We start from the raw sequence: 19,116 nt of genomic DNA, 5'->3' as shown, positions 1-19,116 counted from the left end.
CCCTGCCAAGTTAAGGAACTCCGGCTTTATCTTGAGAGCCTTGTGGGCTAGTGGAGATTTTTAGCAAATGACTGAAGTGGCAAAATTTGTTTTTGTAGCAAGATAATTAATGATGGGCAAGATGGAGGACGGGCTGAACTGGGAGGCAAACTGGTAGCAGGAGACCTGTTCAGACACAGCGTTAGTCCACAGACAGTGACGGCAGCCTGAGCCGACAGTGAGACGCAGGGACGGTGCAGAGACAGAATGCGAGCGAGTTGTGAGCGACTGTGGGAGTGGGAGGGGGGAGGGGAGGGAAGGGGGTGCAGATGCCCTCATGGGGAGGGACAGACACGAACGCCTACACTGTTCAGAAACCTCCTAAGATCCTTGGCTTTACTTTTCCAGTAGGAATTGAGGGACAAGTTTCCCAGGATAATTCAAGTAAACGTGAAAACTACATTCTAAGGAAGTTTAAATATCCCATTTACAGATGAGGAAAATAAAGCCTTCAGGAAAAAGAAAAAAACCCTCAATTTCTAAAGTTAGAGTTAATGATGGAACTGGGATGAGAAAAGGATATTCTGGTCGATGTGGAAATCAAGAAATATATTTTACTCGGATAGGTTCTGTAAACTGGCAATGTAAAACTCTACCTTTGTAATTCCTTGCAGAGTTAATTAATGTGAGAACTGAGTTGGAGATGAGCTCTGACCATGTCTGGGAGAAGGTCTCTCCGTCCCCTAGATGGTGGGCAAGAACCAGGAAAAGAGATGGAAATAAGTGGGGGGTAGGTCATATCGTATCTTACAAATCCAGAGAAAAGAGGAATGTAGCCAATATTTTCTAATAACTATAAATGGAGTATAGCCATTAAAAATTATGAATCACTCTGTTGTATGCCTGTAACATATAACATTGCACATGAGCCACCACACTTCAACAAAAAATAATGATAACAATCATTTTAAAATCCAGAGAAAAAAGAATGTTGTGAGGAAAGGAGTGGTTAATACTACGTGGAATCCCTCTGATTTGCTGGCCAGTGCCCTCCACCACTATGCAAACACCTATGTTCAGTCCTTTTCTGCTTCCTGGGAAAGCCAGCTTACAGAGCTATAGGCATACACAGGAACCTGTATACGCATGCGTGCAGACACAGACCTTCCCCGAATTAAACTCAGAGAAGATAAAAACGATCAAACATAAACTTCTTCTGCTTCCTGTCGCTAAGCTTAAAACTTTGCCTGGGGGCTTCCCTGGTGGCGCAGTGGTTGAGAGTCTGCCTGCCGACGCAGGGGACACGGGTTCGAGCCCTGGTCTGGGAAGATCCCACATGCCGCGGAGCAACTGGGCCCGTGAGCCACAACTGCTGAGCCTGCGCATCTGGAGCCTGTGCTCCGCAACAAGAGAGGCTGCCATAGTGAGAGGCCTGCGCAGCGCGATGAAGAGTGGCCCCCGCTCGCCGCAACTAGAGAAAGCCCTCGCACAGAAACGAAGACCCAACACAGCCAAAAATAAATAAAATAGGTTGCAGTTTCTTTAAAAAAAAAAAAAACTTTGCCTGAATCCATAGAGTGCCAAAGACAGCTTTCTCTCTTTTTTCCATTTTTCTTTATTGTGGTAAAATACACATAACATAAAATTTACCATTTTAACCACTTTTAAGCATACAATTCAGTGGCATTAAGAACATTCACAATGTTGTACAGCCATCAGATTTATCTCCCCAAATCTCTCATCATCCCAAACAGAAACTCTATACCCATGAAATAATAACTCCCCATCCCCTGCTCCTGGTAACTTCTATTCTACTTTCTGTCCCTATGAATTTGCCTATTCCAAGTACCTCATAGAAGTTGTGTCATACAATATTTGTCCTTTGGTGTCTGACCTTTCACTTAGCATCATGGCTTCAAGGTCCTTCCTTGTTATAGCCTGTGTCAGGATTTTATTCACTCATTTCCTTAAGGCTGGATGATATTTGGTTGTGTGCACAGACCACGTTTTGTTTATCCATTCCTCCATGGGTGGGCACTTGGGTTGCTTCTATTTTTGGCTATTGTGAATAATGCTGCTATGACCATTGGGGTGCAAATATCTGTTTGAGTCTCTGCTTTCAACTTTTGGGGGTATATACCTAGAAGTGGAATTGCTAGATCATGTGGTAATTCCATTTTTAATTTTTTGAGGAACGAAGAACTGTTTTCCACAGTGGCTGTACCGGTTTACCTTCCCACCAGCAGTGCACAAGGGTCCTAATTCAGTTTCTCTGTATCATCACCATTTTTAAAAACTGATAACCATCCTAATAGGCATAAAGTAGTATCGAATTATGGTTTTGATTTGCATTTCCCTAATGACTAGAGATGTGGAAAAGCCAGGGTGAGATCACAGAGAGTGGTGATGCCTTAACCATGTGCTTCTTGTTTAGGCTGAGGGCCTCTCGCATCCTCGTCAAGGGAAGTTTAACCTCCCCCCTTTCATACAACAGGAGAACTGCCTCTTAATATTCACAGCCCTCTTCTTCCATGGTTGTAGGCCCCTGAATTTGTCTGGGCATGTGGTCATCCAAAGTGGATGGTACCTTTCCCACCCTCTCCTGCATCTCAATGTGGCCGTGTGACCAAGTTCTGGCCCAAGGCGTGTGAGGAAGGGTGTCCTGTGAGGGCTTCCAGGGAGGGAGCTTCTTTGGGATGCAGTCCGCGTGTGCGTTCTGCCCCTTCTTCTGTTTCTTCTCTTTCATCTCACGGCCTGGCCCAAGGATGCTGCCAACTTAGACCATGTACAATGGATCCAAGCCACAGACAGGATGGGGTCCCTCAGGAACTCCAGCCAGGAACACAGTGGAATGTTTTTGTAACCAGAGATAAATTCCTGTCTTCTTTAAGCCACTCTCACTGTGTATTGTTGTCATTTGTGGCTGAATCCAATGGTAATGGATATTTCCAAACATGTGGCTCCTTCTTTAAATGCTAACGATACTGGTCTGTCTCCTTCTCTTTAAGACCCATTTTTCTGCCTGTGCTCAAGATTTGCTCCCACCCCACCGCCTACATTCCCCGAGGGCCCTCACCCAGTCCGACACCTCCTGTGCCCCCCTTCATGCCCCCCTGTAGCAGCCCCTACCACACGCATTCAGAGCCGGCTTCCCCATCTTACAAAGGTAACAAACTTCTCTCCATCTGCAGCCCACCCTTGGTCTCCCTACTTTCTCTCTCTTTAAAAAATTTTGAAATAATTATCCACATTTTTATTCTCACCCCACTTTATCCCCACACTATGGCTCTAGCCCACAAGACTGTGCTCCCAAGAGGACAGAAGATATTCATCCCTAAGTCGGACCTTACTTGATCTTCAGCCGCATTTGATTAGGCTAACACTCCTGCCTTCCCCAAACACATGTCCTCTGACCCCGATGCCGTCATCCTCTCCTGGTTTTTCTCCCATGTTTTGGCCACTTCTCGTCAATCGTTTTCCCAAGATCTCTTCCCTTCCCAATCCTTAAATCCTAGTTGTCTGCCCCATTTCTCTTCACCTCCTCTCTACTCTCTTCCTGGGTAATTAACTGTGTCTGTGTTGAAGACCGTCTTCGTTCAAGCTCAGATAACTTTCCAGGGTTCCAGAGCCGTCCAACTAACTTCATAGTGCAGTGCTCTGTGTACACCAATAAAACCATCATGACCCAAATTGCTTTCATCACCACCCCCCTAAAACCTGCCTGTGTCCCATTTACCCGGATACTAGAAGTCCTCTTCCATTTCCCTTTCTCACACACCATTGTTTTTGCTCTCCATCTCCAGGTCACACCCTCTAAGTCTAGGACCCTTGGATACCCGTGTCTCTGGGTCTCTGCCACGTATTCTCACCTGGCTAACTCATGCCTGATTGGCTGCCATACCTCTACTCTTGTCCCCTTTTAATTCACTCCCCCACTGCAACTAGAGGAACATTTTAACATTTTTAAGTAACCCAAACAATGTTATTTAACGATTAAAACTGCAAAGCTAATCATGCTGCTGTTGGGCATACAGCCCTTCCACACCCTTTCTTTCCTCAGAATACACTCTTTAACAAGAACCATAAAGCCATTCAAGGTCTGACCTGTGACTACTTCTCTACCTACACCCCTTGTCTTCCTACCTACAACCTGCCCCTCCACCCCCGCTTTATCCCCACAAACTGTACAAACACATTCAATCTAGCCAGATGGGATACTGGATTCCTAAATTCCTACCATGCCCTCCTGCCTCTAGGCTTTGGCCTACGCCATTTCCTTTCATTGTAGCACTTTTCTCTCCTCTTACCTGGTTGAATCTCTTCACCTTTGTGTCTCAGCTTTAACATCTCTTCCTTCTAGAAGAGTTCTCTGACCTCAGAAATCTAGATGCTGCCATAGCAAACATGACTTGCGTTTATCCCAGCACATAGTATGTTGTATTGAATTGTCTTACTTCACTGAGTATAAGAACCAGGACCTGTTGTTTATGGCCAGCACACAGTAGGGTCTGAATAAATCATTCTGGAGTGGATGAAATAAAAATGTAAGTAAGAACTCGGCCATGCCCTTGAATCTATGATTTTGCTTTTTTTTAATCATTCACCTTGGTGATGTGGACGTGACAAGTCTATATCACTTGGGGATGACACGAAGCTGATGGTGACAGCTTATCAGAATACAAAACTAGTCTCAATGGATTTAAATAATGGACCCACGTGAAATGAAATTTCATATACTTAAAAGCAAGCATGGGAGAGGTCTTGAATAATTTTAGTCAGGGGAATGAGTGCAACACCAATGAGCAATCGCGTGGAATATCTGAAAAGGAAAAGAAATGAATATAATAATAAAGTGGTCCTAGATATAAAGTCCAAACTGTGGTAGGTAATAGCCCACTCCACACCCTGCCGATCAGACTATGTCAGGAACAATCTCTCTGGTAATGCCTTTTAGTGGATCATTATCAAACTGGAGCAACTTTAGAAGATAGTGATCAGGGTGATTAGTGGTCTAGGAGTGATGCCCGTGATAAAGACGAGAAGGAACTAAGAGTGTCAAGATAAGATAACTTGGGTCCATAATAGTTTTCTCTTAGAAAGAAACTGCATCACACAATATTGCTTGTATTTTGAGTGGCTCTAACTGGCATAAGTTAGGAAGAGGCAAATTTTTGCTCCACGTAGATTCTCCAGGATTGTATTCAACTGCAAGTAATTGAAACCTAATTATATGGGGATTTTTTTCCATAAATAATAAGTGTGGACATAGGTATTCCAGAGCTGGCATCACTGCTATGTTTTCTTGAACTTGGGGTCCTTCTGTTAGATTGAGCCATGTGAAATTGTTCATACTCAGCTATTTTTGATTTACTAAAACAGCAAGTCCATTTAGTTCAACCTAAGAGCTTCCTGTTTTGCCATTCTGGATGTGTTTGCCATTCTGATGCCATTTTGTCCTCCTGTTTGCAAGTTGGTTCCTGGACCCCCGGGTAGTATGCCAGGCTCTCAGTCAAGAAAAGGCTGGGGGAGGGGGGTGGTAGGGTTCACAAAGCACAGCCTTCCTGAGTATAACCCTCAAACTCCCACCCGGGAAACTTCTGCTCACTTTCCATTGGCCTGACCTGCATGGCATGACCATCCTCAGCTCTAAGGAAATCTCAGAGGTACGTATTATAAACAGGCACATTGCTGCCCTGAACAAGTTTAGAGCCCTGTTTATAAAGAGGAAGGATAGAATTTATACTGAACAGTATTTTCTCACAGAGTTTATCCACTATGCAAAGGGAGGCTAGTATCAGTTGATCTCCACTGTATCTGCACTGTAGAGTCATAGGTGTTTCAAAGCAGAGGTGACCTTGCCCCATTCTGATCCATTTAATGAGAACTTTTGTGAGTTGAACCTGGGCCTCTGCTTATGACAATCTCCACAGGCGATTTGGATAGACAGCCGGAACTGGGACCACGACTCTGGCAGTGAGCGTGTGCTCACTGGAAATCCTGGAGTTGGTGAGCAGGAATTAGTGAACATCATTCAGGTGGGATGGTTGTCTTGGGTGGGAGATCGGGCTAATTCCAAGGTACCTCCCGCAACTCTAGAAGTCCGAAAACGCTTCTGGGTTTGATGATTAAACTATTCCAGCCTTGGACAAGGCTTCAGCAGTGCAAGAAAGTAATGAAAAAGTGGTGATAAGACATTCGGATCCTCCTATTCAGAAGTTTTACGGGAAAAGGAAGAAGAAATATAGAATAATCATTCTTATTTGCTTTCAGACTGGGCAAAAGGGTTTATCTACCTGCAGATGTCTGTGCATCACCAATTGCATTGAGAAAGAAGGTTGTCAGTCTTTTCATGTTTGGGCCAGGTGTCCTCTGGCTGTTTAGAGGACAGTCAAATGCTGTGGGGGGCAATGGATGGTGAAGAAAGAGGCAGAGCAGGTTGGAAGAAGCAGGTAAGAAGCACTCGTCCACTTTGCCTTCTCCAGATAAACAAATCCCCCCAGTCACTCTCCTTTTTTCTCAGGTGCACGCTTCCCTGGCCCCTGGTGCCCCCTCTGATGCCAAAGTGGTTCAGAGAGCAGTCCCTTGGTCCACACTTTGGACCCGCTGACCACTGGAGGTCCCACTTCCTGCTCTTGGGTGAGTTTAGCCAGAAAGAGTGAGCTCATCTCCCGCTCCCTGGGCACCTATCACATCTGGTTTACATCTGGTTATAACCAGGAGGGATTACTGATGTGTGGGATTACATATTCAGGGTCCAAAAAAGATCTTGTCGGAGGAAGATATGAGTTGAATCTAATAAAAAGACTTCAGAAAGGGTAAGTTTCGAGGCCAGGCTGCCGCGTGCACAGTACAACACAGGCATAGGAGAAGGAAGGGTTAATTACAGCTCACCCTGAGTCTATAGGGTTCTGTGGCTCCTCATACACCTAAGGGCGTCTTTCTCTCTCTCTCTCTCTCTCTCCCCTTTCGTCTTATCCATAAACGCTGGTCGCCCGTGCGTCAGGTACTGTGCTGAGTGTGCAGATATACAAGGCGGTCCCGGGCCTCCAGGAGTTCACGGGCCAGTGAGGGGAGACAGACGTGTCAGCAGGTAGCCACACAGATGTCAGCGGACACGAAGGCCGGAAGGAAGTGCCAGAGCAGTGGAGGCAGAACAGAGAGAAGGAGGGGCTTCAAAGGGACGCTGAGCCTGGAGTTTTGTGGTGAGTCACAAGCGTTTTCCAGGTGGGCGGGGCAGCCCTCAGCAGGGGGAGCATGTGCCCGAGTACTAGGCGGTGGAAACCTCAGAAAAGCCCTAGGAATCCACAGACCAGGGGTAGGGTGAGGCGAGAGGCCGGCGCTCCTGGGTCATGCCTTTCCAAAGAGCTGAGACTTCATTTTATCCTGATCTGGAATCAGGAGAGGCCACATCCTGTAATATTCTGGGCTACTCAGAGCACACTGGGAGGAGATTTACCTTAAAAAGAACATAAAGTAGCCAGAATAACTTTAGAAAAGGGCCATCAGCACCCTATCTATGAATGATTATACAGAGAAATATAGGAGAAAAGCTTGGAATATTTAACTAAGGGAGAAGGGGAGGGAATCCTGTTTTCAAATATTTGAAGAAAAGTCATGTGGAAGAAAAATCAGCCTTGTGGGTAGTAGTATTAGCAGCAATCATAATACTATTAGGTGATATTTACTGAGAGCTTACTATGTGCCAAGCACTTTATCTGCAGTAACTTATTTAATCCTCATACCAGCCTTAAAGGTAAGACTCAGAAGTAGCTCTGTTATATACAAGAGGAAACTGAATCACCCACAGAAGTTGATTAAATCGCCAAAGGTTTCAGACTAGGAAGTGGCAGAGCCAAGGTTTGGACCCAGGCCATCCAGCCGCTATGTTGTGTGTTCTCTCCAGACCTCGAGCAAATGGCTGGAATCGATAAGAAGACAGATTCTCCTTCTCCTTTGTCTCCCTGTCTTCCTGAACGGTCAGATGTAATAGCTCTCTGGAGAGATGCAAGTTCCCCCCATACTGGAGACAGAAGTTAGGGGACCACTGCAGCTGCACTTTTGGGGTGTTAGAGCTCCAAGAGAGGGATTGAACTAAACCATCCTGAACGTTCCTCTGGGTTCGGCTGGCTGTGACTCTGGCTTGCCTGACACAGTAGCGTGAACACTTTGTGAGTTACCCAGTGACTGCACTTGGTACAAATTTGCATGATAGCTCTGCTCCCCCGGCGCCTCCTACACCTGCTGACTCCATCAAAACAGGCAAGCTTTCACTCCTGCCTGCACTGCAGGATCTGACCTGGCTTGGAGGGGAGGGCCAGCATCACTCTGCCTAACACAGTAGCTGCCAAATTGCCATTGGGGTTCTGAGCACGGAGCCTTTGTTGCCTGTGAGAAGGAGAGCGGTGGAAGCAGCAGGCTTCGTAGCCAGTTCCTGGGGAGCGAGCGGGAGTGGAAGCCAGGAGGGAGAAATGCAAAGCTTCACACTTATGAATGGAGTTTCTGCCAAGGCTCACCATCACTTAGCTTGCTCTAAATCTGCCTCTAACACATTCATTCTTGACCCATATTCACATATTCCAAGGCTCTTGAATTTCTCCTATAGGGTTGATCGTTATCGTTCCTGAGTCCCCCTACCTGAAATGCCGTGACTAGTTCATCCTTTCTTCCCACCTGAAGGACGCCTTCTTGATGAAGAAGCGCATGCATGTACAGATATGTGATACAGTATGTATGATACAGTGTGTAGTGTTTGTGTGCACACACACCACTCACACGTTCCGACTTTGGTCGTCCGTCTGTGACTGTGTTCATATTCTTAGCTTCCTACAAACAGAGACTGCTTCTGAATATTTTCTTCTAGCACCACTACCTTTCAAGGAGTAGACTCAAAAAGACGATATGCGGAATTGCAGAATGTGGGACTTGAAATGAACCTTGAAAATCTTTTAGTCCAACTGCTTTATTTTAGAGATGAAGCAACTGAGGCTCATGGAGTGGATGTGTCTTATTCCAGGTCAGAGAACATTTTCAGATGACTTGAGAGGTATGGTTTGCAAACCTGGCCACAGATTGGAACCCCTTAGAGAGCTCTGAAAAATATCCAAACAGCTCACAAAGAGATTGTGATGTAATTGTTCTGGGATAGGGTCCAGACATTGACACTTTTATAAAGCTCCTCAGGTGATTCTATGGTAGAACAAATTTGAAGACCACTGGCTTAGAAAATGGGAATATTGCAAATAAAGACACATTGCACCTACCCACTGAGGACCTTCTAACATCTGAGACAGGGTCAGAAGAGGTAGAATTGCTCCAGGTTGCTTGACTTGGAAGAATCATGGGTCCGTGAGAAAGGCACTTACCTGTTCTCCTACAGGGGAAAAGCTAAGAAGCATCACCACCACTATGGGAATGCAGACAGAAGCAGTGGGGTAAGCAGTGTTCCTAAAGCATCCGGGGGCAGCCACAGCACACAATGTGAGCGGAAGAAAAGCTCGATTCCCCTTGGGTACATAAGGCTGAACACACAAGTTGACAATTGAAAGAAGACTTGTGTCCCAACCACAGCTGGAGCATCAGAGGAGAACAAATAAATGACGACGCGTGTCTATTATTCCAGGAACCCTAAATTAGGGTGTGATGAGTGGGTAGCAAAAAAAAAAAAAAAAAGGTTCTCAGAAGGGAGGTCATCTTAAGTCTACCTTGAAATTTGAATCCCTCAGAGTCCCCTGAACTGCATTTGCCTCACCCCGACCAGCTGCCTCAGCAAACCCTGCCCTGCCCTGTGTAAGTGGCCCCCGTTGCCCGCTTTGACCGTCTAGTTCTATGCAGAAGGCAGGGCACAAACGTGGCGGACAGGCCGCTGGATAGGATGGCAACGGTGCCAAGAATCAACCAATAACTCGAATGACAAGAGCCAGTAGTCACAAAGCCAACCACCTCATGCCAGGTTTCGCCATCCTTGTGCTAACTGAGGGAGCGTCACACAGCCCTGAGCCCCTTGCGGCAGGAGTCAAGGTGTCGCAGCAGAGGCAGCAGCTGCTACAGGATGGACCCAGAGCCAGGTGGAGCTTCCTCCCCCAGTGCTCCCCACCTAAAAACAAGCATCCAGGGCTGCTGCGTTCCTCCCGCCCATCATAATTTGCACAAGCAACTGTGCAGGAGGCCACGACACGCAACACGCCCCCCCTTGCTTCTGGTCCTGTTGCTTCTTCCCAATGTGATTATAAAGAACGGCAAATCAAATCAAATCTGGGAGACTGTACTCTTTTTTTTTTTTTTAAGCATTTTTTTGATGTGGACCATTATTAAAGTCTTTTATTGAATTTGTTACCATATTGCTTCTGTTTTATGTTTTGGTTTTTCGGCCACAAGGCATGTAGAATCTTAGCTCCCCAACCAAGGATCAAACTCGCACCCCCTGTATTGGAAGGTGAAGTCTTAACCACCGGACCACCAGGGAAGTCCCCATACTCTGTCTTTAGTTGCTTTGATCACTGATATATTCCCAGCACCTACGACAATGCAGGGAACATAATAGGAACTCAATAAACACTTGCCAGGTGATTGAACCAACGGACAAATAAACAACTAGATCTAGTCTGTGTTGGATTAGAGCTTGGTGACACCACCACCAAGGAGAAGCAAAGGAGGCACCTCTGGAGCGTGAATTTGAATGAGCAATTGAAGCCAAAACCCGTCCATCTTTTGAACATTCTTCTATTACTGTAAAGGACAATACTCTTCGAGAAGCCAAAAAAAAAAAAAAAAAAAAAAGAAAGAAATCAAATTTAGTAACCTAAGATGTCCTTAGTAACAGAGCTGAAGAACGTGTTTTCCAATATTTGGTTTCTCAGCTTGACAGTCTCTCTTGAAATACTTTTTTCTCAGCAATGAAAATGTGAATCGTTGTTGGTTTGTTCTGCGGTTTGCAAATGACTTACAGAGCTCTTCTGGCAGAGTTTCTGTTTTTCTTCTTGCAAGTAAACCAAAGGCCATTTCTCTAATATGACTTAAGTGGGGGAGATTCTGAGATCTCCTGTCCTGGTTTTGGAAAGAGGAGAAAAGGTAGGGAGGCAAGCAGAAAGAAGAACGAGGGCACGGGAGCAAGCAGTGTGTAGAAGCTAAACAGAAGCAGGAAAGAGGCAAAGGGAAAAGGGACGTGGAACACTGGAGTGTCCAGGACATGCAACAGCTGAGGACGCTGCCGTCAGTAGGGTCCCAGCCACACTTATGGGGCATGAACTCGCCACTGGTTCTTTGGTCCCCGCACCATCACTGCACTGCGTCATCTGGGCTCCTTGTGACCTGGGAGGACAGACCCCCCTCCTCTCCTGGGCAAGCCTGTGCAAGGCGGAGCAGCCCCTGCCAGCTTGACCCAGATCTGTCAGCTGATCAATTATGTTTCCCACGGAGGAGAAGGGAAAATGAAAGGGAGAAAGAAAAGGGGAGAGAGAGAAAGAGAATAGGGAGGGCAGAGAAGAGGAGGAGAGATGGCAGAAAGAGGGAGGGAGGAAAGGGGAGAGGAAGAGAGGGAGAAGCAGGGAGAGCGAGAAGGAGAGGGATGGCGGAGGAACACACATCTCTTCGCGGAAGCTCCTGTAAGTTTAAGCTGCCACAGCAAGAGCGGGCTCAGTCCAGAAGGTTGCAGAAACAGATACATAAATACATAAAATAAAATACAAATTCTAGAGGTTACTGGACGAAATCAGTCAAGGCAGAGGATAGAGTCCTCTTCTTCCTACCCTTTGCCAGTACAGCTTAGAGCTGTTTTTTTTCCTCTAGAACTCTTGGCTCCACCCTCCTCCTCCCCAGGGCCCCTCCCACTGCCATTGGTCCCACCCCCTGCCCCTCCCTGAACAGTCTCCCCCTACAAAGCGATGGGAGGTATGGTCCCCGCCGCACATTTCTTCTAAATCCCTTACTGTCTTCACCAGCACATCCTCTAAGGGCAGGAGGCCTCTGCCACCAGGTGGGAGGAGACACCTGGGAAGATGTGGTACCCAACCCCATCCGACTTGTACACCGTCGATTACCTTATTTTTGCGTGTTTTCATTTTTTATGTTTAATTAGTTTTATTGAATTTCAAATGACTACAGACATAAAATAAACATGTAACAAGCCAGTAGAGCAGAAAGAGAAGGAGCTGCGTAAATACCAGCAGGCTCAGCATGGAGCTCCACTTAGCACCACATGTTTGCCGCGTTACAAGCTTTAATGAGTCCTTACAACACCCAGGGGAGTTGCTTCCCATGCTGAGGCAGGTGGGGAGACGGGCGCACAGAGGGAAGTATTTCCACCTACAGAAAACATGGGGGACTTTGAGTTTGGATGTACCTGCTCCCCACCCAGCCGTGCTCAGGCCACCAGAACTGGCTGGAAATCTGGCAGGCACGCTCATTAGGGTATTTGAAGGGTCTGTAGGACCTCTGCTGAGGTTACATATAAAGCAAAGTGGGAGTTTTTTGCATCTTTATCATTCTAGTTGATGGGCAAGAGCAGGTCATGAGCTCCAAACCTAAAAATTCTGGAACAGAGACAAATCCTAGACACAATCGTCCTCTCCAACTTGTTTCCACCAGGAGCAGATGGCAAGAGCATTGCAAATCCTTCCAGCATGTTCCTGGACGTCCCAGAATCACATGTCCCACATTGACTCAGAAATGTCACCACTGCTTAGGATGTTGAGAGAGCTCACCTCATCCCAAGGGATAAACTGTGGCTAAAGCCAACACTTGTGTGGCCCATCCATGACACATAGCTGGCCCCAGCCTGGGTCGCTGCTCCTCAGGGCTGCCAGACTGCATGGGTGCAGGGGCAGAGCCCCGGGGAGCTGCTGGGACACAGCGCCCGGCAGAGCACACAAGCAGGGGACCAGGAGAGGCCCTTCAGGGACACAGCTCAGCACCCTTCATCTCAGCACCATAGGAGAGGCCACTGGGAAACCACGGAAGTCAGGGGCAGATGTCACAGGGTGAGAAGGGGTTCCAGGGCTCATATTTGGCTTTAAAACTGACAAAGGGAAGAAGCAGCACCAGGACAAGGCTGTGTGCCTGGCAACTAAAGCTGCGACCCAAGAATGGCCCCGGCTGGGACCCTCCGGCCACCTCGATCAAATGCCCCGAGGACCGTCACCGTGTGTGAAGGGTGGAGGTGAGCAGCATTTGTTGTGCCATCCGCGGCTCACCCATGGCTCGCCCCCAGTTGGCAGCGCCAAGCCTGGCAGCCAGGGTCCACACTGTGAAGCCCTTCTGCAGTCTCCCCTGAACGTCTTTTTGGCCATGCCTCCAAGTGCCCACAATGCTTACATCAGGCCCAGGATCCCATCATCCCAAACCGATTTTTCACTTTGCCAGTAGACATTGTTATGGTCTCATCTGCCCCCCTCACATCTCAGAAGCTCTGCCCAGCTCAGGCTGCGGCTGGCACCCAAGTGTTTACTGTGAGTGGCAGGAACTTGGCCAATCCGCCCAGCTGAACGGTGTCCATGTTGCTGGTGCCCAGAGAACGAGAGGGTGAACCTAGCCCCATCTCCTCCCCCTTCCCCGCTGCCCTGCCTGTGTGTAAGTGGGCAGGTGCGTTGATGCGGGATGTGAGAAGGTGAGAGAAAATGAGAAAGGTAAGACAGGAATCTAGCCAAGCTCCTCGGAAGGTGCTGAAAGGAGCATTAATCCTTCGAAGGAGAAATGGTCGGGTTCCCAGGAGGAGAGAAGCTGCAGCACCACCAGCCATTCCTGTCAGAGCCTCTCAGTGGCAGAAGGTGGGCGGCGTGCTGCAAAGGACAGCGGCCTAATCCCGGTCCTCACTCTGGTTCCCAGGAACTAGGAGGAGCTCTTGTTAATCAACCTCAGATCTTCTTAGGGCCAGAGCCCCAGGGCGCTAATCACCCCCTCCCTCCCGCCCATCACTAATCAGTGCTGACTCCCTCCCCATCTAAGCTGGATCATCGTTGCTGGTGGGGTAGAGGTGAGGAGCAGGTCAGGGAGGCGTCCATCACCCGCCCCTAGCCCCGGACACCTTTTCAAGAAGGCAAGAAACCCAGGAAGTAACGGCTTTAGGAAGAGCCAGCTTAAAACAAAAACAAGAGGAGAAGAAAAAATTGCCTTAGAATGTGTACTGCATTCTAACTAGTCCCACTGGGTCAAGGCAATAGGGGTGGATTATTGCAGGCAAGACGTGGCTGCCTCAGTAATTCTGTGAGTTTGATAAGAGGTAGCTGGCCGACTCCAGCTCCCACCCCCTTGAAGAGAAAACACACATCATGTTGGCTGGCCCAACTGGCCTGTGGCTCAGGGGTCTTGGGGGTCCCTTTGCCTTAAAATTGGGCAGCCCGGTTCTTTTGTGACACTTTGAAGGCTATTCAGAACTGGCTCGAGGTGGGTAGCACAAATAAAGCCATTATTCGTCTTAGGAAAAGCAGGATTTGGTAGAATGTGAGGAGAGCTGGGGTAACCAAGTCACCTCCATCCCCACCCCAAGACGGCAACAAGAATGCAAAATCAGAATTCCCCCTGGAGAATTTTGCATCACCACTTCCTTCCCATCTATTCAGGAATGATTCAAAGTATGAGCAAATATTATGCTTCCCTGCATTTATTTCTGATGAAAAAAAAAATCACGTATGCTAATTTATATGTAAATTCAGCATGGCCCTGGGGCTCCTGGCATGCAGCCAGTGGGGCTGTGGATGGTGGAATTTTGGCCATTGTCTCCGGTTTGAAGTTACAGATGGAAGAGACACAGACCTCAGGACAGATGGAAATTATGGAGGTCTTGGGACCTTCCCTGTCCCTTCCTCTGACCCCTCACTCCACCCCTTGCCTAGTTAGTTTCCGCTTCTGTGGTTAACATGATAGAAGCTGTTCCCCTGAGGCTCCCTGGCTCTGGACTCAGTTTCCCCCCTGCCAGAGTTGGGGCTCTGACCTCACTGGTGAGCCCCTGTTCACCCAGTACAAGCTGGGGTTTGCACACACGCGCGCGCATGCACACACACACACATGCTGTCACAGCTCCTTGTTACGTAAGAGGAGTCAATCAGGGCTGCCGCCACGTGGCCTCCTTCACTCTCACACCCACCACCCCGTGAGGGAGGAGAGACACCCCGAGGCCGGCGCCCCCGAGGCTGGGTGCAGCAGGCGAGGCAAGGAGATCCTGCACAATGGACTTGCTTGCGTCCAACTCAGATCCCTCCGGGGCCCCCTTCCTCCCCCTCGAGCCTCAGCCGAAGGTGCACACGCATTTGATTCTTCCCAGCCTGGTCCCTCTGCCCACCTTGTGTGGTCACCCCTGCAACTATGGCAAGGGGACAGTCCCCAAAGCCCACCCTCAGAGGGAGGTCAGCGGGACCCGAGGTGGGGACCAGTCCGGACCACGAAAGCCCAGTGCTGCAGTGGGGAAGGGAATCAGGTGGCTGGGACTCCTCAGCCTTCTCCACCCCCTGGGAGTGAACTTTCCTCTGGGGACTCAGCTGCCAGGGCTGAGCTTCCACAAGGGGTCCTCTGGGAGATGGTGCTGGACCACCCGGGGAAAGTTTCTCTGCCCGTCTCAGTCCCTGGGAGTGCAGGGATCTTCAAAAAAGAAAGAGGCAAGCCAGACCCTCAAAGGACAGGGGGGATGGGAGCAAGCAGGTGGGCAGGTAATGCTGCTGCTGGGACATGAAAGCCGGGACACAGAGCGGGGCCACCCGGTGCAGCGAGTGGACTCAAGGTTGAAGCGGATCCCAAGCCACCCCAGCACCGCAGGGCCACGTCACAGCGCGCGCTCAGCCCCAGCAAGCCTGGCCCCAACTGCAGCCCCTCGGCTCCGCTTCCCAGAAGAGGAAGAAACCGAACATTAGCATTCGACTCTTCATGCCTCTCTCCCTTCAACTTAGGAGAGCTTTCCAGAATTTCAGAGCCCTGCTGGCTCCTACAGCCTCTTACCCGCTTGTCACCACACCCCGCTGCCCCCCTCCACAAACACACCCCAAAACACATGGGAAACTGCCCCGGCTGCCCACCACTGCTGCAGACTGATCCAGCCCTTCTAGCTGGCTCTCTGACCACGATGCACAGGTACCTGATTATGCCTAGCCTGCATTTTCTGTTTGCTCCTTGCAGAAGCTTTGCAAGTTTACTGGCCGATAGATATTTAAAGTTTCCTCTCGTAATTTCTTCCCAGTACCATAAGCAATGCGTTAGCAGCCCCGTCGCCCTCTGAATCCGTGATTCCATGTGTCTCCATCTATCGTGTGTGTGCAAGAATGTACGGAGGTCCAGGGGACCAGCACACAGCCACGTACCGAACGGGAGCCCCAGACACATTTTACTTCTGCACGTACATCCCCCCCCCCCCCCGCCCCACACACCCACCCACCGTTCCGGCAGCAGCCAGCATCAAATCAATATCCTCACAGCCTGGGAGGGAGGATGAACTCCCAGCCATGCTGGTCGGACGCTCTCTCCCCCACCTGCAAACCAACCGCACAGCAGAGCCGACTCAGAGAGTCTGCGAATCATCAACAGCACACTGTACAATTCCTGGGTCGACTGTAGGCAAATCAATAGCAAGCTCTTACCTTGAAAGAGAAACAGAGCAGCCAGCGCTGTGAAGATTGCCCAAGAGATAGAATTGTGCATTTTTGCCTGGATGGTTTTCATGATTTTTTTTTTTCTTCTTTTTCTTCTTTTTTGTCAGGTTCGGGTTTTTTCTTTCTTTCTTCCTTTCCTGACAGATTGCGTTGCTCTCAAGCTGGTGGAAGGAGATTTAAATCCACTGTTTTGCTGAAGGACACCACAAGAAAGCCAAGGATGGGAGAGAGTGTGACTTCTCAGTAATTATCTCTCCTCATACTCTGGCACTGAGACACCTCGTACAATCTGGCCCTGGACAGCCCTCCTACAAGCTGCAATCATTGGTTCTAATCCAAGGATTGACAGAGCTACAACACACGCGCGCGCGGGCACGCGCGCGCACACACACACACACACACACACACACACACACACACACACTCAGGAATCATTTACTGGGCAAATCAGGCTAGCTGATTAAAGAGACAGGAGCCTGGAGAGATGGCATGATAAATGCCACTTTGCCCCTTCTATATTACTTTCATTTTTTAAACTGACAATCTCAGAACCCCAAGCAGCAAAAAATCCCTTTCCTTCTGGCATTCCCTGGCCTCCTGAACTCAGATTCCGTTTACACTGGAAAAATCCCGCAGCCAGCAACCACTTACGGGAAATTTTAAAGGGACATTTTCATGCTTGGTGAAACTTGCAAAGATGAGTCAGATTTCATTGTTGGTACTTATTTTCCTCTCCGATGAAAATATCATTCAATGACAATTTTTTTTTCCTCTCTCTCTCTCATCTTTCACCTTTTCCAATCAACCTCCTACTTTGTTGCTTTGAAAATAATAAATAACTTTCTATTTTCTTCTCCTGTCACTCCTGTTTCAGAATATCTGTATTACTCCTATATTTCATTCACTAAGTTTATTTCCTGAAGTCATCCATGTGTGTATGATACCATGAAAAGAGATGGGGCTTCTGAGATTTGAGAAGAGCTGCAGTCCGAATATGGAGAAGATTCTCCAAAAGGGAACAAGGGGTGAGTTTATTCTACATGCCTCAGTCAATCCACTTTCACTAAGATAAATAATGTAAGTGCTTGTGGTTTATTTAAACTGCAGCAAGACAGACTTAGGTTAGACACACCGAAGGACTTTCTGAGTATAGACTTTGTGTGTGGTTGCAAAATGTCCTCAGAGAGCTGCAGACATGCATCTCCTTGATGATGGGTAAGAATATAACTCTGACAGAAAAAATCTAATGGATGTGATGACTTTTTGAGAGATCTGCTAACTCTAAGGTCCTGAAAACTGATGATCTAATTTGTGGTTTTCTCTTACGGGAAGCAAGTTATGTGATGCACACAAAAATTCTGGAAAACTTAGCCTGTTCACGGCACCTTCCTTAGCTGATTCTGACACATGCATACCATCATGATGCCTCAACACACACATTTTTGAAGTATTTCTTCCAGATTTCCACAGTAATTACGATACTTCCTTGTAACCCCCATAATAATTTTAATGTACATAACCTTGAACTGCGTACAACAGAAGTACTCACCGGGTGCACAGGTGAACAGGAAGCAGCGCTGCCATTTTGCACAAGCCTCAGAGGCGCTGCTCACCTTGTGCTGTGCGTGAGGGAGAGAGGCGCCCCCCGCAGGTGTGCAGCCCCACGGCTCTGAGTGGAAGGGGCAGTGGGGTCTGGAGACCTGGATCCTAGCTGCAGCTCCACACAAACCGAGGGACTGGGAGCAGGTCATTTTATTTCTGTGAACCGTGGCCTCTCGTCTGTACAGTGAAAGGGCTGTGTCTCAAGTCTCTTTTCATTTTAAAGGCTTTCCATGTTAACTTTTTTTTTTTTCTGCCACTGCGTTCTAATTCACGCGTCCACCAAAATGCCCTTGATGTTCTGATCTCCCAAGGGACAAGCATCTTATCTCTAGACCGGTCTCCTTGTGCAGTGCTCCACAGAGTGGCACGTGCAGTTAGATGCTCCGGAGTGGCTTTGGCCACGGTAACAACCACCCAGCACAGAAGGCAGGGTGGATTCCTCTACTGCCACTTCACTGCTCTCCAGAGTGACGAGGAAGACAGCGGGTCACCGGTAAGCCTTTCGTCCCTACCTGAAGAGACAGAGACCAACATTTACAAGTGTCCTCACCCGGACCTGCAACAAATCTGTACATTCACCAATTTCTTTTAAGCATCCATAGGCGTGCCCACAGTAATAAACTAATCATTCTAGTTGACATGTATTGAGCATTTGCTATGTGCCAGGCATGAGAGCCAGTGTTTTGCATGCATTTTTCTCTTTAAGTTCTCACAACCTATGAAGAGGTACACTTATCATCCCCATTTTACAGATGAGGACATTGAGGCTCAAGGAAAACTTGTCCACAGCCGGTCAGCAATGGAGCCAGGATGTGATGTGAACCTGAGCATTTGTCTCTCAGACCAACCTCTAAAATACTATCCTATGCTAACTACCATAAGGGAATATAGATATCAGACAGTCTTACGTATAACCCCTTTGCTATTGTTTTTGTTTTGTTTTGTTTTTTAATTTTTATTGGAGTAT

General features: G+C 48.1%; 1 protein-coding gene across 4 annotated transcripts in view; it reads right to left on the bottom strand.

Annotated features, from left to right (window-relative positions):
• Window positions 1–18,206, bottom strand: part of NTM (neurotrimin) — a 935,126-nt gene extending 916,920 nt beyond the window's left edge. For all 4 annotated transcript variants that reach the window (XM_082343112.1, XM_082343113.1, XM_082343114.1 and 1 more), the window contains exons 1-2: window positions 18,097–18,206; window positions 16,536–16,740 (exon numbers count right to left, since the gene is read on the bottom strand). In XM_082343112.1, the coding sequence (XP_082199238.1) occupies window positions 16,536–16,617 (82 nt within the window). In that variant the 5' untranslated portion in view covers window positions 16,618–16,740; window positions 18,097–18,206. The remainder of the gene's footprint in view (window positions 1–16,535; window positions 16,741–18,096) is intronic.
• Window positions 18,207–19,116: the final 910 nt, after the last annotated feature.

This window comes from Balaenoptera borealis (assembly GCF_965194805.1).
Source record: "Balaenoptera borealis genome assembly, chromosome: 11".
NCBI classification, from domain to species: domain Eukaryota; kingdom Metazoa; phylum Chordata; class Mammalia; order Artiodactyla; family Balaenopteridae; genus Balaenoptera; species Balaenoptera borealis.
Note: the sequence above shows the minus strand (reverse complement) of the source record. Positions and strands in the feature narration are given on the sequence as shown.